General features: G+C 40.7%; 1 protein-coding gene across 1 annotated transcript in view; it reads left to right on the forward strand.

Moving 5' to 3' along the window:
• The window catches only part of SCHIP1 (schwannomin interacting protein 1), a 123964-nt gene extending 110334 nt beyond the window's left edge, over positions 1-13630 (forward strand). Inside the window, exons 3-8 of the mRNA XM_011379660.2 lie at positions 4010-4127; positions 5080-5277; positions 6290-6413; positions 8930-9023; positions 10570-10639; positions 12992-13630. Coding sequence (XP_011377962.1) covers positions 4010-4127; positions 5080-5277; positions 6290-6413; positions 8930-9023; positions 10570-10639; positions 12992-13000 — 613 coding nt within the window. The 3' untranslated portion in view covers positions 13001-13630. The remainder of the gene's footprint in view (positions 1-4009; positions 4128-5079; positions 5278-6289; positions 6414-8929; positions 9024-10569; positions 10640-12991) is intronic.
• Positions 13631-24870: the final 11240 nt, after the last annotated feature.

Raw genomic sequence — 24870 nt, forward strand, 5'->3', positions numbered from 1 at the left:
ACTTCCTCTGCATTCCGTTGGCCAAGACAAGTCAGGAGGCCAGCCCAGGGATAGGGAAGTAGTCCCCACCTCATGATGGAAAAGCTGCAAAGTCCTGTTACAGAGAAGCCAGATACCAGGAGGAGAAGAATTGGGACCATTTTTATAATGGGGCTGTCACAGGTCTGGGGTAAGTCATTTGGCTTCCCTAACCATTACCTTGCCTGTAATCCATAGGTGGTTATTAAGCCCAAGGAGAAAATGTTAAGTAACGTACTTTCAAACGCAAAGGAGGGAAAACCAAAGAATTTTAAACATTTATATGAAGATGCTGGGCATCCAGGCTGTTACTGGGAGATTCCTATTTCTAAAATCAGAAAACCCCAAATGGTTCTGTGGTCCAGAGCTGGCCTCAGACCAGCTCCATCCTAGGCACCACACCCAAGGCCCAATTCACGATGGTTACTACTGCTCTGTTAGAAGTCACAGCAAACTTTAGGACCATCGCATTGTTTGCCTCAGGAGATAAACTGGTCTTGTCTTCGTATTTTGAAAAAGTGTTATCTTTATACTGAATCATATTACTGTTTTTGAGATATCCTCTTAGTAGTTAAAAACTTTTCATCTCTGCCAGCCTCTCAGTTTTGTGCATATTTTAGTAATATCTCTGGTAACAGTAGTTAGAAGTCAGCACAAGCATTTTCTGAGTAACAGTCTCCCTCGCTGTAAATGTCAGGCAGATGTGGGTGCTGAACAGCCTCTCAACCAAATGCCTTCCTACCGTCACTCAGAAGGCCACTTTCGCTTACACTGAGATGTCCAGAAGACACTCAGTCTTTATCTCTTCGTCTTTCTGAGCGTTCTCCATCCAGGACCCTTGGGGCTTCCTCTCAGCAGCTCTGGGCAGCAGTGTGGTTTTTCACTGCTGCATGGTACACAAGGAAAAGAGTTTTTCGAGAGGACCAGGACGCAGACCTGTCAGAACTGAAATCCACAGGCAAGGCCCAGGTGTCAAGCAGCCTTTTGCAGGCAACCTGTGCTAAATGCCACTTGAAACATCAAGTAACCTTGACTTGGATACCTTAAATTACATCGCTAATTAACACGATAGGGATCACGTTTTGTTTTCACCTCAGACTCTGCTTGAGAGACGCAGACAAATTAGACCTCCAGCAGCCTGGATTTCACAAGACTGTGTAGCCTGGTTGTGAGTGAGGCCAGATGCACTGCAGTGTGGAGACTCCAGGTTGCCAGAGCGAGCCTCAGGACAGCCACGCCTCCTCAGGGCGGGAGGGAACCTGAACAGGCCTTGTCTAACTTGACCCTGTGACACAGAGGCCTTCAGCAGCACCAAGTGGCCCTGCTCACCCCACAGCCAGGTCTCTCTGCTTGGGAGCTGTGGTTGAGTTTCCCCAAAGCCTCAGTCTTCTTAAAACCCGCTTAAAGGCTAAAGGCAAACAAATCTTTTTTGAAACCCGAGTCCGTTTTAAGATGTCTTTACAAAAATCCCCCCTGAACCATTAGCTGTTATGTCATATAATTTCCTTTTCCTGAGAGTCACATTCTTGGTGATTACCGCTATAAGGAATTATAAGCCTCACCCTGTAAGAAGCTCTGTTCGGTTTCCCACGGTGATAATGTGGTACTAAGGCGATTTTCTGAATTTCTACCTGAGGTGTTCTTTCATTTCATTCTGACTATTAAATCCTCTCTCTCTTTTTCTTTCTCTTTGCCTTTCCTGGGTTAGAAACTCTGTATAGGATGATTGATTTAGGTCTGAGCTGATCGTGAGCACAAAGGTCAGTTTGGGGGCAGAACGACAGAATTTACAATCAAGCTGCCTTCAGAAGATATATCTTTGGATGTTTTAAACCTCATTTTGTAATGGTATCATGGGTTGTTTTATATTTTTATAATCTGTGCATCCAGTGGCTAAATAATTCTTTTCAAGACTTTAGCTATTTAGTAAGTAGAAAGTGCTTAGATTTGAATTGGGTTTAATTTAAAATATGTCTTTTTATTTAAAATATGCCTTTAAGATATGCCTGTTTTTAATTTATAATTTTATTTTTTATCATCTTCTAATCCATAGATGAGGTTAATTATTAATAATGGGTTGATACAGAGTTCTTCTTTTTTGACCAGCTACAGATAATAAATTTTAAAACTTAACTCGTATGGGATCAGAGAGTAACCTAAACATATTAGATTTCTCCAGGAAAACAATTCCAGTGGAAGAAACTTAAAAGGATACAGTTCCACTCAGTAAAAGTCCAGGCTGCCTAACAGAATAAAGGCAGCTCAAGGATGCTTTCTTAGAGAGCTGAGTGTGTGTCAGGGACTAGCTCTGACCGGGCAAGGTATTCAAGTAAGTGACTTGGGAGGTCCCTTTACACAAATTCTGTGTTCCTTTGTCTAGGCTTTCAGAAAGTAGAGAAAGGAGGGTAATGAACATATACAGAGCCCTATGCTAAGCTCCGGGCTAACCTTTTCATCCTTTCTACAAAACACAGAATTATTCACCCCATTTTACAGATGAGGAAACTGAGGGCCTAGGCAAAAAAGTGAGGATTCAGAACTTGAGTCCACCTGAGTCCAAGCACCCTGAGCTGATTGCAGCAGACCTTCTGCACCAGCCCCGGGCCCAGCTCTCTGGGCCTGCACAGGAGGGCAGGAAGGGAACAGAACTGAGCCTACTGCGGGAAAGGCTGCATTTTCCCTACTTGGGGGAGAAGCAGGGACCTTTGGTAATTATAGATGTGAACAGTAGGTGTCAGTACATTCACAATGATGGTGCCTGTTAAATCACTAAATTTTCTTTTTCTGGGTTCTGTATCATTTTCAAAGAAGCGCTTTATATGAGTCATCTGAGCAATTTGTACAAAGCATTCTTTCCCATTAGAATAAAAAAAGTCAAATACAGATGTCAACTGTCAGAGGAGTTCTTTGCGTTCTCTCTGCGACATTAATGCCCGAGCAACTCAGCATCAGCTGTCCTAAACCTGACTTAGACAAGCTTTATTGTGACCCCTGCTGCTTCTGGGCCTCCTCTGGCCTTTGCTCTCTCTACTCTTACACAGAGATTGGGGATGCTAGAGATACTTAAGAAAATCACTTCTTTAAAAACCCTCCATCGCCAAATAGTGATAAAATGTGTTCAACTTCAAAAGGTTAGGACAAAGAATTAGACCCACCATCTGGCCTACTGTATAACGGATATAGCCAGGTGACCCTCTGTGACCACATTTCCAGCAACATCACCCCCAGAGCTTCAGGATTGGCCGCAAACATAATGAGCTTCCCAGAATTCTCCACCTCGGAGGCTCTGTGTGCTTGAGGCATCTGTAGAACCTCGTTGTGTTCGAAGATTGTGCCTTTCTGACTGGGTTTGAGGTTTGCTTAAGTTTCTTTAGGGTAAACCTGTGCTGCATTTTTTTCTTAATGACACAAATGAGCTCCCTCAGTTGGCTTTTAGCAATTGCCTTGGGTAAAATTTTCCTCCAGGCCATATTCTGTCTGTTTGGGGAAAGGGGGAGTCTTCAAGGTTCTTTGGCCCTGGGATGCCGGCTCTAGTGAGCTTCCTTGGATTGTCCTCGTGGGACAGGACACCAGATGACACCATGCAACTATATTTGGCCGAGGACTCCATTTATCTTCGTCGACAAGAATGTAAACTCTATGACTCGACACATTTTTATTGAGCACCAACTATGTGTTTGATATTGTGCCGGGTGCTATAATAGGTGGCCTTAAATTATTTTTAACTTAACATGAAATTAGTATGGGGGAAAAAAACCAATATAATAATAAAAGTTATTTATCATTTATCAAGTTATAAGGTTATTAAGTTACCATGATTATCCTCTAGCATAAGTTGTCATTTATGAGTTAAGAATCGTGTTGGCCACTCACTTCTCCATGTGAAGAACACATAAAACTACTTTTTATTAGCAAAACCAGACAATTCTATTGGTTGTGAATAGATAACAAATAGCTGAGTGGAATTAGTGCCCCGTTTGTTTCTGCCCAGCCTGCAGAGTGGGATGAACCTGCAGATATGCTTTGTCAACGACAGCGGCAGTGACAAGGACAGCGATGCCGATGACAGTAAGACTGAAACCAGCTTGGACACGCCCTTGTCGCCCATGGTGAGTCCAGAAGCTGCCACCGAAGCTCGGTGCGTGTGCTCTACTGGTCGTTGAGCCTCTTTTCTGCTGTTTATCGGGAACGAACATTGGACAGATTTAAAAAGAGAAAAAGTCTCTTTGCCTTTCTTGACATGGCATGGTCCTAACATGTAACAGCAACCGAAAGAGCAAAACTGTGATACGGCAAGGATACATGAGCTCTGTGAACGTTAGCGACTGCCTTCATGTTAAACCGTAAGAGAAATTACCTGTACCTTAAAAAATTCTAAAGGAAAATGTGCTAAATACCAATCCTTCCCCCCTGGGTTTAGAAATATGGGCACAGACCAGCAGTAGGACACATTTTAAAAGACAGGATGGAGGGCAGGGCAGGGCGGGAAGGCTGGTGCACAGAGATGTCGCTCAGAGAACCAGCAAGATGGCATGTGTAGCGCATTCCTTACCCATTCCTTGCACACATATTATAAAAGATGGCTCACCGATCTTGGGTGCTTGTTGCTGGAATTCTTTCCACTCCGTGAGATCTATGTATCGCCTTTCTCACCAACCATCAGGTTTTCTTACCAAGGAAACCGTGTCGATCATTGGGCACCTGAGATCCTGTCCACTGCAGAGAGCAAGGGGCTGCCTCAGCTTTAGGTTAAATATGTTGCTTGTCTGGTCACTTTGGGATAGGCTTTGAAACTAAGAATCAAAGAAATATCTACAGTTCATCATAAATATATTCTATTATTTATTTATACTACTCTTTATGCTAAAGTCATAGTATATTATTAACACTGAAGAAATAAACTGCCCTTTTAAACGTTGCTTGAGATTGGTACAGATCGAATCGAGCAGCGAGTTGAGTTGCTGGAGGGAGCTCCAGGAGAGGCCTCGGGGACCGCAGTGTCCCCTCTTCAAGATGGTGCCCACCACGGAAAGCTCAGGGCTGCTCTTTTTCCCTTCGCAGAGCAAACAGAGTTCTTCCTATTCTGATAGAGACACTACTGAAGAAGAATCCGAATCCCTAGATGACATGGATTTTCTCACAAGGCAAAAGAAATTACAAGCTGAAGCCAAAATGGCCCTTGCCATGGCCAAACCAATGGCCAAAATGCAAGTAGAAGTGGAAAAACAGAACAGAAAAAAGTCTCCCGTCGCTGATCTCGTAAGCAGCAAACGCTGAAACGCAAGCGAGTGTTTGGTGACTGCAAATGGTTGACGCTGTCCCTGTCCTTTACCAGAATTATGCAAACTTGGGTTTCTCCGAGGCAGTTTGTAAAAAGTACTGCCATTGAGAAATATTTACGTTTGTTTCTTTTCCTTTTCTACTGTATCACTGAAAGATACATAAGCAACAGATTACACAGAAGTAAACTTTTCTCTTGATTGATATCTACTATGTTTTTTAGGGGTGATATTAGCTGTCATGAGGATATTTAAATTCCTTTAAAGCAATCTCAGTTTAAGAACCTAGTGGTAGTGGCATACTCACTAGCTACAGCTCTCATTCAACAAACACAATATACCACAGTGGATAAGAGCCCTGCACTTTGGATTTTAAGTCTAACTCCGCCACTGACCTGCTGTGGTCTTCAGGTTCATCTTAAATCACCAGTTCCTAGCAAGCGCTTGCTAGGAAGTTCCATGCCTTTGGCTTGCAACATCTGTTTTCTAGAATACAATGTAGTAGTTACAAGTCATTTATTATACAAGTTTCAGTTTTCTCTTCAATGAAACAAGAATAATAACAACACCTATGTCAGAGCACAGTTGTGAGAATTGAGTGAACAAAACATTCAAAGCACATAGCACAGTGCTTCTAGCGTGGTATAAATTAGTGGCTGATGTTGTTAATTGTATCCGTGTCGTTGCTATTACTTGAGCTCCCCAGTAATTCATCTCTGCATGTGATAATTGACTCACGGTTGTCATAGCATGTGCTAAGAACCAATCCGAAAACTTTTGAGTAGTGTAGCATTTTGATGCCAGTTGTGTTTTAGAAAATGTGGTGTGTGGGGCCTCACATTGGGAAAGTTAGACTGGGAAAGCTTTTAAGCCCAGAACTTGAAGTGAAGCGGGTGAACGAGGTTGGGTTTTTGAGGAGGAAACTGGGTCTTATGTTCAGTGTACTTGTTGCTCTGTTCACACCTCCATTTCTTCCTGCTTTGTATCCTCAGCTGCCACACATGCCTCATATAAGTGAATGCTTGATGAAAAGAAGTTTAAAGCCCACTGACCTGAGAGACATGACTATTGGGCAGCTACAAGTGATAGTCAATGATCTCCATTCCCAGATAGAAAGTAAGTGTAAGATGTGCTTGAAAATAGAGTATTAAATGTAAAATGTAATGGGATAGTACCACTTCTTTGATTCGGTTCCTTCTTACACATTTCACTGGATTCCTACTGTGTGCTTGCAAGGAAAGGAAGAGAATCACAGGGCGTGTGCTCACTCTCACGCTCTCTGTCTGTCTGTCTGTCTGTCTGTCTCTCTCTCTCATATTACTTTGAAATATTCAGAACATTTAAGAATTTCTCAAGATTTGCAGAGATTATAGGTCCTTTTTATTCATCTTAAATCACCAGCTCCTAGCAAGTGCCTGGCATGCCTTTGGCTTGCAACATCTGTTTCTAGAACACAAGTTAGTAGTTACTAGTCATTTATTATACAATTATACCCTCAACTTCACTCGTACATACACTCAGTTTAGGTCATCAAATCAAACTCAGTTTATTTCGTGGCATTCCGTGTGGTGAACATATAAATGACCAATCTGTGAAAATTACAGAGTGACAAAATATGGGCCTGTCTTCCCCAGAATAACTGAAGTGTGCAGAGGGGTAGTGAGTGAGCGGTGATACTCGAGCCGATTGGTTGCACAAGAGAAGGGGAGTCGCTTGGCCCGATGCAAGACAGAACATGCTCACTCGGGCCGTGTGGTTCGGCCAGATGGACTCACAGGCTCTCAGGAACATATGATTCGATAAAATCCTGTGGACTTACAGATAAAACCACCTAAGAGACCTGCCAACCAAACGCATTCAAACAAACCAACCATAAAAAACATTTAGGAACCAAGTGGGGAAACTTGAACACTGACTGAATGTTTTATTAAAGATTTATTTGTTTCTTCAGGTACAATAAAGGTGTTGTGGCTATGTTATTTTTTTAAAGAGCCCTGTCTTCAGAGATATACACTGAAGCACTGACAGATGAAATAATACGATGTCTGGCATTTGCTTTAAAATAATCCAGGGGGAAAAGGGGAGATAAGAGGAATCAAGACTGGCCATGAGTTGATAATTGTTGAAGCTAATTAAATGCATTCTTAAACTATTCTCTTAGCTTTTGTATCAGTTTGAAATTTTCCATAATAAAAAGTTAAAAACTTCATATAAAAAAATCTTTCTATACACTGTGCAGGCACTGATCTAGGTACTAGTCCTAAAAACAAGCCCAAGAGCACATTAGAAAAACTAGAATTGGACGTATACAGTGTCAAGTTAATACATTTAGTATTGTTTTACAGTCAAGAGAGTTTAACATTTTAATTAAGAAACCATAGATTCACAGGATTTTTTTTTTAATTCTACTACATTTTAATTTTAGTTGAGAATAAATTATTAGGAATGTTATTCTTTCAAGTGACATTTTACCACTGAAACATCTTCCTTAGACTTTTAAATAATAAAATTGCCATCTCGTCCTTTTCAGGGGTAGATGAAGTTTTAGACTTATTTGTATGATTTTTTTTCTTCCTTTTTAAAGTTGGAAACTAGTCTGAACTAAAGGCAGACAAATACATCATGTGAGGTCGGGATCTCCAAAAACATTTCCAAGGGGGACCTCAGTGAATACCCACTTCCTTTCTTTGGTTTCCGGGCCCAGAGCTCTTGCTAAATTAATGCTCTCTCCCTTGTGTCCATGTGTCCAGACCTAGAAGCTTTAATTCTTAGCTGAACTGAGGGGGAAAAGTAAGAGAGAGGCACAGAAGCCAAATCGACACAGACGCCTGACTTCAAGAGGATTAAAAATGTTTTTATTTATTTTATTCCCAGTAGAAATCTTAAGGAATAGTTTCCTTGGCACCCGTTGTCCAGAGACTTCAGGGGTTATTTCTTCAGGTCTTATACATCTGGCTTTCCAATATCTTTAGCTAATACTTTTTCCTAGAACAGCCTGCTCATAGGGCTGCTCCTTCCCTGGGCCACGAAAAGCCTTTGAGCATCCCTGGGGCGCTGTCCTCGCCGGCTGAGCATCCGCTGTAACGCTGTCAGGTGCAGCGGGCCGACCTCACCCCCACCCCCCACTGACCCTTGGGGTGGGGGGAGCACCCTGAAGATGAACAGTGGCGAGCTTAATAAACTCTAGAGATTTTTTGTTCACATTTCTTTGAAACTAAACCCCAGTCTTTCTAACAGGCCATTTTCCTAATAGTTAACAATTTTTTTCCTCACTTTAATGTGAATGTATTTGGAAATACTTGTACTTTACTCCTTTTCTTTCAACACTCCTGTAATGATGCACACTAGTCATGTTCTCCAATTGATGGCTTCTCCTGAGCTTATGAGAAGCTAATGTAAGAATTCTAAATTTTAACAAAATGTCCTCTTATGTTAAACTGTATTATGTATGTGTACATATATATATATATATATATATATATAGATATACACACACACACACACACATATATATATGTATATGTGTGTATGTAGTTATCTATGGTATATGTTTAATGGCCCATAAATAGTTCCTCATTCTGACTGGGATGCAATCTTATCTATTTTTAAATGCTCTCTTTCCTTTGCCCCAGGCTTGAATGAAGAGTTGGTCCAGCTGCTTCTCATCCGAGATGAGCTGCACACAGAACAAGACGCCATGCTTGTGGACATCGAAGACTTGACCAGGTCAGTGATGTTTCGCCCTTTCCAAAGAAAGAAAGAAGCCCGGGATATTATGAAGTTGAAGAATTAGGGCAAGAGTGAGCTCTAGAGAACTTCCTTCCTCACTTCCATGAGTAACTCACCTAATCTCTGCTGGCGTCAGCTGTTTATTTTATTGGAAGGGACGTGGCCAAAACTGCTTTCCAAACGCATTGCTTTCTCACAGCCATCCTCCCTTGTGATGGATTGTCAGGGCATTAGAACTTCTTACAGCCTGCCCAAGTCAGGTCAGCAGTTCTGGCCTAGGAGGACTTTATCCTGATGGACTGGATGCTGGGGAGTTGGCCCTAAGCCGTTGCGTGCTGGCGTGTTTCCAGCTCACGAACAGCCACGTGGCGGGTGCCACAGAATGGCACTTGCTGTTATATGACCTGACTCTTGATCGCATCTGCCATGCCCAGAAGGCAGGGGCACTGGCGTGTTTCCACAGCGCTAGTGCCACCAGATTGTACTCATGGGGGGGGGAAACTCCAGGACTTGAGTTTCTAACTGGGCCTGGCTCCAAGCGCCTCACTGTGAAAAGGTAAAAAATGTTTCCTTCCCTAGGGGTTAAGGAAACTGGGCTAATGCTTCAAGATCTTGCATTTCGTAGTAGTTTTCCTTGTAGAAAAGCCTGTCACCATAAGCACATGAACTATACGAAGTACAGTGAGCATTCCTTTTATCTCATATTTACTGTGTCACCTTTTCCGAGACAGTTTGTATGAAGTTCTTTAAACCAGGAGGCAACAATTACTATTAATCCTAGAAATGATATTCAGAAAGTAGAAGGCTCCCCAAGGGAAGAAAACACAGCTTGTTACAATAACATAAGGAGTTAACCACATGATCCAGAACCGTCCAAGGGAAGCTTGAAAACATATGTAGTGAAAATGCTCTCAGGACCTCTTCTCAGTGTGGTAAAATATATATATTTTTTAAACTGGGTAAAATATTTTTCTAAATGCAATGTTATAAAAATAGTTTTGGTAGCAAAATAAATGCCACAGAACTATGTTTAGGCTTTTTTTTTTTTTTAAAGACCTTCAGGCAGCACTCTGTTTTGTATGCTTTGAGTATTACATTGCCTCACCCCCTAACAAAAACAATCAAAAACAAAAGAAAAACAAAACACCAGAAGGCTTTCTTGCATCTTCTTAGCATATTTGCCGATACCTGAAATATCACAGTAACACTCGAATAATACTGTTGCCATCTACAGATGTATTCAGGCACTGCACCAACAACCACAAGACATCCCCCTTTTTGTTAGTCTAAAAAATTTGTATACAGGTATTAAAATTTTGGGAAATCGGTAGTGAAATATACAACCAGGACCTGCATCTTCTGAATAACATTTAAACTCTTTGGTAAATTCTGTGACTTTCCTGAGAGCAGAGACCTTTTCTCTGCCCCTCAGGCAGCACTGGCATTCCTCGTTGTTGGGAGGACATTGAGAGGCTCCTCCCATCTCTCAAAGGATTAAGCTATTACTTAGGTGTATAGTGTATTTTTTTTTTATACCTTTCAGATGGTGTGATCTTGGGAAGCAGGGCAGGCAGAAGCATGGAGTTAAAAGGAGAGGAGTCACTAATTTAAAGGTGTTGGAGGAACCCTTTCAATTGGAACCAGGTGGAGAGAAGTTTCTGTGTCCAGTCCCGGCTGCAGAATATTACTTTGCTCATGGGAGAAACTGAGGATACTTAAATATCCCTAAGGGTAGTAGTCCCAGAGCTTTGCAGCCAGATCCGAGAGGGCTGAGAGCATGATTGTAAGAACTGCTGAAGTCCTGTTCACCTCTGCTCTTTACCTGTCCAACTCCTACCATTCCAGGGAGGCAGTTCAGATCAGGTTCTCAGACTTGGCTGCACGTTAGAACCACCTGGGGAGCGTTATAAACTATCGATGCCTGGATCTCACCCCGAGACATTCTGTGGAGTGGCCTGGGCATTCGGAGTTTTTAAAGCTCCCCACATGGTTTCAGTGTGCAGCCAAAGGAGGACGGGTGGTTTGGATGAAACCTCTTTGGAGAAGACGCAGAGACTGGGGTAGGGCCCTCTTCCTTTGTTCCTGGCAACATGGCATTCCTCCCATGTGGAGCCAAATCATACTGCATTATATTTGTTTGTCTGCCGTCTGTTTCTACCTGACTGTAATCCCCCTGAAAGCAGAGAGGACACCATTTTCATTTCATTGGCGTGTCCCCAGAGCCTAAGACAGGGCCTGCCAGGTACATAGTAGGTCTTCAAAAATGATTGTTCATAAAAAGGTGTCCCTGTGGGGCTTGAGTAAAACAAATCCTAATAAGGACTTTGGTATAAATAGTCGATGTGAAAATCTTTTAGTTTTATGGACGGAAACTCTTTACCCTCCTTTGTTTAAAATTTTAGTAAAATTCACCCTTGTATGTATGTCTTAAAATAACACCCAGTTTTCAGTATTTTACAAAGCTGTTTCCTATCTGTTTTTTCCTTCTTTCTCAGAGAAAACCCTTGCTGTGTGTAGACAAGCATTTGTGCACACACACGTGCACACACAGATACGTATTTTAAAACTGCTGTAAGAACTATAATTTAATTAACTACGGTGGAATCTCAGCTCACTGGGCATCAAAATATTTCTTGAGCTGAATGCCTTTAAATGAGGCCCATGAGCTACTTTGTGAATATGATCAAGGTTCTTTTATACACATAAACAGGTGGTCTGCTAAAGGGTATAATTTTTTTTTTTTAGGAATAGAAGAGCTGATAATATCTCTTTCTTGAGTTCTTTTATTGTTAAATGAATATCATCAATTATTTGTGGGCTGCCGAATGTGGCAAGGACACTGTTGTCACTTCCCTATTTCTGAAAATATTTGTGGTTTGTCTTCCCTGTTCCATAGATGTGAGACATTGTGCATAAAACCAATGAGTTAAGCTTGACGTCACTGACTACCCAAATCAGGGCAGCACACGAAAACTGCCCCGATCCTTTGATTACAGCCAGAAACCATATCCTGAGTTACTTTTCTCTTGACAAATTTATAATTTCCTAAAATCCTCCTTCAAAACATTTGTCTTTTGCAGCCTTCAGACCCTACCATTCCCTGAGAAGACATTTAACTCAAGTAATGTAAGCAGCTTGGCCAATTCCTCCCACTCTGTCTCCACCAGCCAGGTGCCAGGTTGGCCAGCCTTTTGGGCTCACAGGCCATAACAGGGCTTGATGAATAAGACTCACCTCGCCCTACACCTACCCTCACTGCCATGATCATACCCTTGGGACTGATTGAGAGCGGGGAAGAGTATGAAAACATGGAAAATCTTTACATTCACAAAGGCCTACCATTTGTTAGGAAGACATGAGCTTTCGTAAGAATGGAACTGGTTTCAGAGTTGTCGGAAGCCTTGTTAATACTTAGATTTGTGTCTGTGTGTGTGCGGTGTGTTTAGATGAAGCAGTCCAAAGGTTACTTTGTCCCACCACCTTGTTTTGACTTTTTGCTTGGCACTTATTTTCTATCTGCTCGCTATTTGTTTGCTATTTGTTCCTTATTTCTCTCTCCTTTGGAATATATGCTCTGTGAGAACAAAGAGCTTATTGTCTGTTTACCCCAAACCCCTCGCACCAGAGCAGTGCCTGCCACGTAGAAGGCACATAGTAAACTTTTGTGGGATAAATAATCCCAGAGACATCGCTTTTCATTTTTAAACAAAGCACTTTTCTTCTCAAAGGAAGTGACATCTGCCAATCCCAGGTGAATCCAGTGGCTTATTAAATAAAAGGAATCACATATAGAATATAAAAATCGAAGAGGGCAAATCTCTTGGAATTAAGAACTGTTTCTTGTTTCTCTTGATTTCACTCTGAGTAGCTCTGAACCTCAGTTTGGAGGATGTTTTAGCTGTTGATTGGAAAGCAGCTTGAATCTTTCTTCTTAGCACTAAACAATTGTATTACTAATTTTACAGACATGCTGAAAGCCAGCAGAAGCACATGGCAGAAAAAATGCCTGCAAAGTGAAAAGAAGCCATCCAACCAGAGGACAAGCTAGACTTTATTTTGCTTCTGTGGTTGTAAAAATGCTGTTGTTAAAGGTGGCGCAGAAACACACATCAGTGTTAGTCATTGGTAATGTTTGAAGCTTAACGTCCAGTGATTGGCCTTTGCTTCTTAATTTATTTTAATTTTTTACTGTACCACTAAATATCAGGCATTTTAATAAAATATTGTTACAAAAAAAATGTACAGTACTTACACCACCACAAATCATGGTTAATAAAAGAGGGTAGTTTCAACTTTATTTTTATTTGTTTAGAGATTTTAAGTTGGAGCAGTATTTTACCATTGACTACTTTCATTCTTCACTGTAGTTTTAACGAAGAACTGTAAATGACGGTGCTATACAAGTCAAAAAATACATGCCTGCCTCGTAGTGAAGTTGTAGCTCTCCGTAATATGTATATTTTAATCAGTTTTCAACATTTTGTGAATGTTGACTACCTGAAGTTCATCTTTAGATGTGCTATTAACATTCTGTTGGATTCAGAGGGTTCCTTGAAAGTTTTATGTATAAATATGTAAAATAAAAATTAAAACTTTGTTTCATATGATATGTCTTTTTGCTCACTAGCAAGCCGTACACTCGCCATATTTCTTTTTCTCTCTTCCCCAACTAAATTCTTCGCCGGGAAGCTTTTATTAGTGAAAAAGTACAGAGCTCCCGAGGATGAGGACAAGCAGTACAGCAAATTGCAGGAAGTTGGGGACCCGTGTGTGAGTGTGTGTGTCTGAGTTGAGGGCGTGTGGGTGAGTGATCCAAAGAAGACGACATCAACATAGCAGAAATAGCACTTCTGTTATTATTCGAAGTTATCAATCTGGAATTTGAGCGCTATACCATTGAAATGCTGCTGGTCTTATCAGAGCCTATTACTACGTCAGAACTGCACCTACCAGTTTGCCACATGAACACACTAAGCTTACATTTACACTTTGCTCAAGACCAGCTCTTGCCATTTTTCCGGTTTTAACCACTTTCATTAGTCTCGTGAAGAAAAAATGCCAAGTCTAAAGAAGTAGATTCCAAGTTATTCCCCAATAAGTAGAGAGCTTCAGAAAATCAATTTAATTAGCTAATGTTGAGGCAGGTATTAGGGAACCACAAACTAAGACAGAGATGAGCAATCAACATTCCAGAACCACCCACAGACTACCAGGTTTCACTCTAAGGTCCATGATGTAATCTGAATATAGACGTTTAGACAACTGTCTACATTTTCCTTTCTTGAAAATACCCAGCTAGATATTTTAAGTAAGAGTGGCCCATTTTCATAGTCTTCTATAATCTTAAATTGTTAACACTAATCATTTTTATGGGACTCAATCAAGTCATTTTTATTTAGAAAAATAAAGCAGCCCATAAGTGTATTTCCGCTTTTGTGAGTTGGCTAAATGAGAGAGTGTGTGTGTGTGTGAGGATGTGTGGCAGGTTGTGCACGCCCCACTACACTAAAGGATGGGGCCTCAAGTCCTCTCTGCCTGGCAGTCTCTAACAGCCCTGAAGTCCTGTACCAGCTATCATCTCCAGGGTTGATCCCAGTCCCAGGGATCCAGGCACAGCTGTTGGTCCTGTGCTTCTTCAGCTGGGTAAGAATGTTGGTCAGCGAGCAGTGGTTCTCATCTTTAGCAGCATAGTGGAACCACCTGGGGAACTTAGCAACCATTGGGGCCTGGGTCCCGCCCCCACAGATAGTGATTTAATTGGCCCAGGGTGTGCCCTAGACGTCGGGGTTTTTTTAAAGGCCACTAGGTAATACTAATGTTGAGAACAACTACCTGAGACTTTCTTCCTTTTTAGCTTTTCTTTAACTATTTTCTTAGTATCTAGTATTTTTCTAATTGAAATGTATTCCTATTAATTTGGAACTTGTGGGGAGAGCTAACTTAGAAAGAATGCTATAAAAAAATGCCTGTGCCCAGTAAGAGCAGCAGTGTGACCTAAACCTCCAGAGACATCCACAACCTGGAGTGATGACGCCAAAACAGCCCACCAAGAAAGATGGTCTTAATTTTTTAAGTCTTTGCCAGAATTGCCAATTTCAATAAAAATTTAGAAATGAATTTTCTCTTTGTCTTAAGCAATGCAATCTCTCTGGCTAGAAATGTGTTCTGAAGAAACCCAGGACCTCTAAACTCTTCAGGTGTTTGAAGTCCATAATTATAACTAAAAAGAGATGGAAGACCAGTGAGATTACATCACAAAGACCCCTGGAAACACCTCCAGGGTCAAAGCAAACTAAAGGTAGAGTAGTTCTCACCATCTAGAGATCCTTAAAGAAGATTCCACTTGGCGTCCAATGTCCCTTTCACACTTCTCTGGCCCTGGCAGAGATGTCACCACGTGACTCACCCATCTTTCAAGATTGGGTCTTTCCCGTCCTATTGCTTAGATTTTTCGGCAAGGACCGGGATTAATCACAACAGGATTCTCATGTGCTCTAGATCACCCTTCCATACTTAAAAGTAGGGCCCTTCACTAGGCTTAGTTAGAATGCTAGATTAACTGACCTAAAAAATAAGGCCACCTGCCTTCCCAGTTTTAAGAGAGCGAAGTGCAATCAAGAGCACACGGGCTCTGGGGCCAGAAAGAACTAGCAACAAAAGCTGACACCACCATCTTCCTAATGATTTGACCTTGAGCAAGTTAATAAAGCTATATGTTATCTTCTCACCTGTATATAAGCTCTCGGGATTATTCTAACAACTAAATAAAATAATCTCCATGAAAGTACCTGGCACCCAGTAGCTCCTCAATAAATAATTGTTGAAAGGAGAAGTAAATGACCAGGATTCATGTGGAGGAATCATTCTGTGTTTTACCAGTGTCTGAGATTTAACACACCCTTGTGGGTTTTTCCTTGTTTATTAATCATTAGTTTACAAAGCATGCTTAAGGGAAAAGTTAATAACTTCCACCTTCGAGTCCCCTCCTCCTTCAAATATCAATGTTAAAACTAGGAATGTATTCTTACACACATATAGGATTTGCGTTTTGATTTGTTTATATCAAGGTGGGATCACATAAAACACAATGCTTCGCAACCTGCTTTAGCCATGGACATCCTTGCAGACAGTACGTTACAGATCTAAGTCATTCTTCCTAACAGCTGTATAGTCACCCCCAGTATGATGGAACATACATTATTCAGCCATTCCCTTTAATAAATGGTGGACATTGAGGATCTTTTCCTATTTCTGCAACTAAAAATAGTAATGCAGTAAATATGCTTGTACTTATACCTACTTGTGCTTTTATTCTGTGATAACCTCATTTTTTCTTTAATCATTACTTGGTGTTATGTTTAGATACTTGAGAGTACAGAGAGCGAATTAAAATGTGGAAGAACAGATGAAGCCATTGCAGGGAAGTTTGATTCTGTGCAACAAAATTGGACCAACCCCTATTGTCTGACAAACGCAAATTCATTTTTATCTTTAAAGAGTATGGGTGTCACTTCCTTGACATAACTTTCTCTCTCTCTCTCTCCCCCTGTCCCCAACCCTCTCCGCGTCACTTACACAAAGAGAGAGAGCCTCCAAGGATCGTCATCTGCTTCCTGAATACAGATTTTTTTTTTTCTCTATTTCCTGTTTGAGGGGTGAGGCAAACCTCAGCCATCTTTGTAACTGTAGCCTTCAGTACAGAACCAAGCAGAGAGTCTTCTCCTGAAGAAAAACTCTATGGTCATTGGGACCTGCCCTTTTGACACTTTCATTGACTGGTGGCACTCTTTACACTCCCACTCTCCGCTGAGGGACGAGCCTCTCAGCCTGACTTTCAGTCAGACTTAGTCTCATTGTTCTCAAGTTTGATTCTCCATGACTGGTTGACTCTTCCTTAAGTCCCTCACCTCTCTGAAGTTTTGATCTACAATCCAGAGACTTTCCTTCCACAGAATATTATTATCTCTGCTGTCAGTGACTAAACAGCCCAATGGCAGATATAACTAGCCATCTGCTAAAAGTCATGCCTCCCACTTATAGAGTTGTCCCTGTGGCTAAACAGGAACTACATTTCGATTTGTTTATACAAAGATGGGATCACATAAAACACAATGCTTTGCAACCTGCTTATAGAGTTGTCCCTGTGGCTAAACAGGTACTACATTTCTCACCCACCACCCCCTTGCATTTAGATGTGACCCATGTCTGATTTTCATCAATAGAACGTGAGTGGGTGTGCTATGTCTTGATTTTAGCCAAGCCTTTGAAAAAGTAGTTTGCTTTCTCCATGCTTTCTCTTCTTATATCAGCTGCAATCACAAGAACCTAGAGAATAACAGAGCCACGATATGGAAGAAGTCTGGGTCCCTAAGTCCACTGCAGGAGGAGAGTGGCCTGCTGTCCAGCAAGATTTGCTCAGACAGTTACAGGAGTGAGAAACAACCTATGATTATGTTTGAGCCATTATACTGCATTGAATCTCTTTGTTACAACAGCTAGCACCACCCTAACTAATGCAAATCCTCAACAAGGAAAGCCATAGTCCTTTAAGAAAGAGCTAGAATACAAACCCAGGCCTCTGAAGACAAACATTATGTTCTGAACCACCACACTGCCTCTAGAGGTGCCACCTATTTCCTCTAAAACATCTCTAGGTCAGTGACTTACCTTTTTCAGTTCGTGGACTTGTTCAGTTTAGTTTAAATCCTGTCCCCATTCTATCTTTTCCTTCAGCTATCGGGTCAGAAACAAGAGAGGGTCAAAATGGGATTTGTCACAAAGAATTCATGCCGGAAACAAGAATACAGACTTTATTATGATGCCAGAAACACAGATATTTATTAAGTGACTACAAGAAACTTCTTTGGTGCCCACCTGGATGAGCTTTGGGTTTCTGTAATCCTCAAGACTATACTTTGATTATTACCACCTCAGCTGAATTCTGATGCTTAGAGAAAGCAATTACCTTTTGTACTGACGTTCATTTATTTTTCCTAAATAAGATATGACACATTCATTATGAGATAGGTTGATGGGAAATGAGTTTTTCAGGATATTTTAATTGAGGCTTATAGTTCGTTGTCAGTATAAATTAATATTACATTAAATAATTTGTGAATTAATAGTCTGGCTATGCAAAATGAAAGTGTTCTCTTAATTTCTGAGTGAGAATCCAAAAGTTCTTTCATTTAGCAGCTTTGGTAGGAAACGATTCACCAGGAGAAATTAATCGGTTGTAAGAAATTCTTTCCCATTGCATGCTTCTCTTCATACATTTCTCTGTTCTAAAACAATGCCCTTGCCTATGGTTGTAACACTGCCCTTGTTTTAAAAACGACTGGATGCACTTTCCTGCACCACTGTACAAGAGCACAAAGGTAGAAAAGTGACACTTATGGAAAAAGCAATTTTAGTTTCATTCTCCAGACCAGGCATTCAAACTTTCTCAGTGATTCTTTACTACCAGAGTCTCTTTTCTCTTATATTCAGTCGATACCTTATTTGCTCCTTGGCTTTGCTGAGAATAGTGGCATGGATCCTGACTCTGGTAAAGCATAGACAAGGCTGGAAGTGAGTTCTCTAATTTTCTGCCTCATAAAGTTACTTCCTTCCAGATGTCTGTTAGTTCTCAGTAGAAATTACAGTCTGTAATGACATGTCATCTCACCTTGTGAGGGGGCTTTTTAGGTTACAGAGCATCCCCACGTATTAGAAATGACATTTGAAAGACAGTGGGACCGCACACTTCACTTCAGGAGCAATTTAGATGTGAGGGTTAAAGGCGCACGCAATGTTGACTTTTACAGGCTAAGGGGAGAAAGGAATCTACTAACTGATCACAGAGCATCTCTCCTCTTTCCAGTCATGTGAAGGACTCTTGTTCCTGCTGCTTAAGAAGGCTGGTTTTAAGATGTGTCATTGTCTCAGATGCAAATCAGATTGAGAATCATGCAACCAGGCAACTCTGTCGGACTAAGTAATTTTTTAAGGGAAGTAATAAATGCCTTGGGAGGAATAATTAAGTGTGGGGATGTTTTGTATGGGAGTAATAAATCCATTTCTCTGCAGTTCTGGCTAAATCAAGAGTGGGAGTGAAACAGAACACGGACCTTTTCGGAGTTCCCAAACCAGTCTTACCACACACTCCAAGTGGGCTGGTTGGGTCTTTAGGGAGACAACAGCTTTCGCTTCCTGTACCTGAGGCCAAGAGCAAGACAGAAGAATGTGAGGACTGAGGAGAATGGAAGTGCTGGCCAAAAAGAGGCCCGAGGGAACCGGGTCAGCATATGCAGACGGCCACAGCTCCACTGTGGGCCTTGCCAAGCCGCTTCTTCCAGTGCATTTTGGTGCCTGGATCCCATTTGCCACCTCTGTGAGCGGAGCCTCTGTGAAAGGCGGAGGTTTTAGGGACCTGCAGGTTCCTATGAGGACATTCCTCAGTCATTGTAGTGGGACCCGGTGAAGCTAAGAGCCAGGCACACCCCAGAAGTCAGGAAGCCTAGAGGGAATTTGTCAAAAGCAGCCTTGAAGGGGCTAACAGGTTTTATGAATTGCATAGGCAATAAGTAAACAATTAAAAACCTCTTTTGAGTTTCCTCAAGCCTCTTTTTGGGGCTACCTCCCCAAAACAGGCAAGAATCACTCAGTAAATATAAATTAATGGGGTTTAGAGGGAAAGGGCAAACCCAACAATAAAAAATAAAACATTGATGTTTTGAATTATGCCTTATGGGCCACATTTGAAATTTGTTGTCTATTTGCTTCCTACAAGAAAATGTCCTAGATAAATCATCACAGTTTTGAAATTTAAATTGTATTTCAAGCCTTAGTCTCTCTCTGGTTTCTTTTATAATCAGCCGAATCCCCTGATTTGCATAGCTGATGTGCCAATATAGTACTAACAAACAATGCCCTCCCCAATCCCCTCAAATAAAAAGTCAAATGCCCACTTCCTCTTTTTAAAAGTACACACATGTGTATCACTTCCTAAATTATATTCATTGTCAAGAATTCTGTATTATAAAATCATCCAAGAGTTGGTTTTTATCTGAGGCAGTTAACCGCTCCTTTAAAACCTCACAGTTGCCTTGATTTTGTATCTTAGAAGCCTCTGTTCTTACTGAGGCCAAATACACTCGCTCATCTTCAAAATTTGGAATTTTAAAGAAAGCAGGAAGTTTACATACAAATGGCTCTCATTTCAGGTGCTTGCATGGATTTTCCTCTACTACCAATTAACTAGGCCAGAAGCATTGCTTTCACATCACACCAGAAAATGAAAGCCAAATCTTAGGTCTGCTTCAAATTTCTGAGACTAGTGGTCATTCCCAAGTCAAAGTTACGCAGGCTTCGTGGCTCAAGAAGAAAGCATTTTCATCGGGAATTCCTTTGTCTTCAGTTTCCAGGCCCATCACGCAAACCACCCAAAAACATGGACCAGTCTCACCACACTGCAAGTGGGGGTGCTAGGTCTTTAGGAGTTGATAGCTTTACCTTTACAGTCCTAAAGCCCAGAGCAGTAGAGGAGCGAATGTAAGTACTTGCCCAGAGAAGACTGGAGGAGAATGGGGAGGTATTTGATAAAGCTAGTATCAGAGGCAGCTGGGAAGGGGAAAAGAAGACGCTGAAGTATCTGAAGTATGCTAATAGGGAGGCTGAGCTGTATAAAGGAGGAAGGAGTTGGACCACTGGTTCTGTACAGCTCTTCCAGAGGGCACTTACGCAAATGCGTTTAGGGACCAGACTGGGAATACAAGCAATAGAAACAAGTTTGGTATTAGACAATAAGGACCATGTGCCCCAAGGGAAGGGATTCACAGCTAAGTAAATGCGAACTACTCATCTAACAGTTGGGTTGACCTGGCTTCTGTAGGACTTTTCTAAGATTTCAAAAGATTCTGTGTTTGTTACAGAGATCATTACTTCTATTAACTAATGTTTTAGCTATATGACATTAGCCACCACTGAAAGTGGTTTTGAGAAAGAGCACCACAAAACGTATTATTATGTTTATAGGCAGAATGATATTACTGCAGCATTACTCGATGACAGCTTTATGAGTGCCTGGGAAGATATTCCTTTCAGATGTCAATACCAATAATAGTCAAGTTTCTTTGATGATCATTGCAATTTTTTTGACACAGAATGTTTTCTCTTTGCATTGGCTTCCAGGAAGCAAATAAGTAAATTTGCAGCCCACCTATGATAAATTGAATAAGAGCTTAGGGTAACGTGATTCCTAGTTTACTGTATTATCCCTTTAAGTTGCCTCAAATTCTTTTGGGGAACCAAGAAGGGTATCATAAGCAAATAAATATCTCTATGTATTTACTTATCTATATATTTATCTCTCTATTTTATGTATGTATTTATCTCTCTATATTTTCTTAGCCCTCTTTGGCTACCAAACACCTGGAATCTTCTCCCAGCGGCAGCATCCAGGTACCTGCTAAAGATAGAAGTCTATTTTGTTTTAGAAGATCAAGTGAATAAAAATCAAGTCTCATGTCAATTACAGCCACCCCTCCCCCCCCCCAAAAAGCCTCTTTTGTTTGTCCTTTCTTCCATATTTCCACTCTCATATCAAATTCTGCTCTTGTGGTCAGTTGTAGCTATAGTCTGTATATTGCCAGTGCATATACCCATTCTTCTGGTTTCTTTGGGGATCTCTTTCTTTATGTGGTTTTCCTGGGGCTCTCAGACTTGATGCCTGCCCCTCTACCACAGGAGTGACCTAGGCAGTCACCCAGAATGGAATACCCATTCCCCAACCCTCCACTAATAATTGGTTCATTGATGTGCATGTGGCCCCAGCAGAGCTAATAAGAAGTTTCCCTGGAATTGATATTTGAATACTAAAATGGAGACATGAAAGCCTGGCAGCCATCTTGTCTACTATGTGGAGGGAAAGTTTGGATCGGAAGCTAAAGAGAGCAATAGATTTGAGAGATGGTCAGGGGAAGGAGAAATCCCTGATGGACATCCTATAAGTTCTTAGATTTTGTCTGAAGTTGGATCTTCCCTTTGACATTCTGGTACAGAAGCCAATCATATCTCATTCTGCTTATGCTAATTTAAGCTGGATTTCTGTCAAGACTGAAAGATTCCTGCCTGTACTCATCTCTAATCTTGTGACCCTGTCCTGTCACCTCAATCTACCCTCCAAATAGCTAAGTGATCTTGTAATGTTTCTAACAAACATCTGATCTTGACATGTGCCACTCCATGTCTTGAAAGCCTATCGCCCACAGGATAAAAGGTAAATTCTCTGCATGATATTCAAAGGCTGTTATAATTTGTTTCTTGTCTTCTCATCTAGCTTAACTCTAGACACTCTCCCTCTCAGATTTCAAGCAGGTGTCATTTAAGCTCCACGTCGATCCTAAATTCTCCCTGGCTGCAGGCCTTCGTACATGACGTTCTTTATTCCGGAAATGCCTTCTCCCTGCTTTGAGCTCAAATGCCATCTCCTCTAGAAAGTCTTCCTTTGCTTCCTTAGAAAGAATTTTTTGTTTATTCTCCTCTGCTCCCACAGTGTTCTCATTTGGGTAATTGTATAGTATTGTCATTGTTATAGCCTTTCTGCAAACAGAGTAAATCTCCTTGAGAACAGGGCAGGGCATTTATCTCTGTTCTTCATACCCAGCTCAGCAAATGGCATTAAATAGGAGCTAAGTAAATATATGTTGAATGAGTGAACGAATTAATTAATGAATGTTCAATACCATCTCATAGAGAAATCCTACTCTTAATTTCTTTTTATATGTAGTCCCTTACCACCCAGTTTCCCCACAAGTTCTTAGATTTATGCAGCAACTTAAAACTCCATGTCTTTTTCAAGACTGCAAGTATCTTAAAAGTCCTGCTAGACATTACAACCTAATATGCTTTATGAACTTGCATGAGAAGCTCAAGGTCTAACTTCCCATTAATTGCTTACAAAAGTATAAGCATCTCGAAGAGGAAAGGAATTGAATCCAAGATATGTCAGATGATCTACCAAGCTGACAGGACCCACATGGTGTGAACTGACCATCTTCTGTTTCCTGAATAGGGGTTAACAATGCCGATTCTCAGAACCTTCTGGGCTAAGTCCCGTGTGTTCCCACTGCCATTTGGAAAAGGAGTTTAGGCTGGTTGGCCTTCCTGTTGTGTAGTCTGTGGTTTTCTATTACTGACCATCGGAGCAGAACCTTGGATGGAGCTCCGAAATAAAGTTAGGTCCTTCTTGCTAACCCTATGATGCAGAGATGCAGAAACTAACCCCACAATGTGAGATGCTTTAGTGACATTTCAATGGCTGAATCAAAGCTGGGGGAAATGGGAGGCCACAGTAAAGTAGTAATAAGAATACCTTTCCTTTATACTTTCTGGGGAACTAACCAGTATCCTGTTAGCCTGAAAAAGTTATTGAAACTTCCCAGAGGTATCCAACTTACGCCCCAGAAATAATCTAGACCTTGTCACATTATTTCATTTCTCATATGATCTCAGCATTTTCCTGAGAATAAGGGAAAGCAAGCGGGTGTGCTTTTTATTTTGCGGAAAGAGAAATGGACACAGAAGGGTTAAGAAGGGCATTTCCCAAGGCTTGATGATAACCTTGCAGCCAGGGTTAGGATGCCACACTTGAATTATTAGCCCAGTGGTCTTCAAACTTTGTTGCCTACAGAAAAATGTTTAAAACTATGTACTCCTCATACATTTCTTAGTTGACTTCAAAATTTGTCTGTTACGCTTTTAAAGCATTGCAAAAAAAATTATTTCTAGAACTTTCTAAATATAAACATTTAAAAATATATATGACATATCCAATTGAATGTATTTTTTCTATGTATCCAATGAAATTTAAGTACCAAAGCAATTTGACTATCGCATACATTTTTAAAACAAGTAAATGAGCAAGCTCTTCAACTGTTGGAAATTTTATATCATTTATTTATTTTAGAATTGAGAGTCCTTATGTACTTACATTTCATTTTTAGAAGTGTTTTATTCATCACCCTATCAAACTTCTTTACATAAAAATATGTATCTAAATTTCAATTAAATGTTTTAGTTTCCTGTGACCATAATATTTGAAGTAATAAAATTCTTCTATACTGAGTTCCTATTACAAATATTATTATTAATCAATTGATTAAAACAACAAATATATTATAAACTTTGGTGAACAATTATAAAATAAAGAGGAATTGTATTAGAAATGCATCTTTTTTCGAAGGGAGGTTGTTCTCTTTCGAATTTATTCATGTATCTGTCAATAAATACTGCTTATTGACAGAATGAGACAGAGTTCTCCATCATTTCTATTCCCATTATTATATTTATAGACATAACTTGTTCATGAATTAGTAGGTGAAAATGGAAAGAATCTTGTTATAGCAACATCAATTAATTTGGGGGGTTCTCTTTGAATGATATGGCAAAAATGACATTGTGATCTATTATGAAAAAATATTTTTAGTGATCTATTAGATGACAGATGACAACTCCATTAGGTTCTACCTGAATTTTTTTGACAGCAAAGAATTGGAAACCACTTGCCTTGCAAACGTTTATTACCCAGTCATTAGAGCCATTTATTGTTGCACACTTGTCCCTATACATTAAAGGGTTTCTTCTCGGGTGCTTTCTACTGCCTGGAGAACTGCATCTCAGTGAAACTGGAGAGAAAAGCCATTCATTACTAAGTAGTAAAGAGCAGCGTAAAAGGGAAGGTGGGAAAGAAGCCAGTAGGATAACTTTCTCAGTCGCTCTCAAGCACATCAACTTTGTGAAATGACTTATACAGCAGTTGAGAACCCAGAAGTTGATTCCCCTAAAGTTATTCAATCTTATCTAT

The sequence above is a fragment of the Pteropus vampyrus genome, unplaced genomic scaffold (assembly GCF_000151845.1).
Source record: "Pteropus vampyrus isolate Shadow unplaced genomic scaffold, Pvam_2.0 Scaffold12, whole genome shotgun sequence".
NCBI classification, from domain to species: Eukaryota; Metazoa; Chordata; class Mammalia; order Chiroptera; family Pteropodidae; genus Pteropus; species Pteropus vampyrus.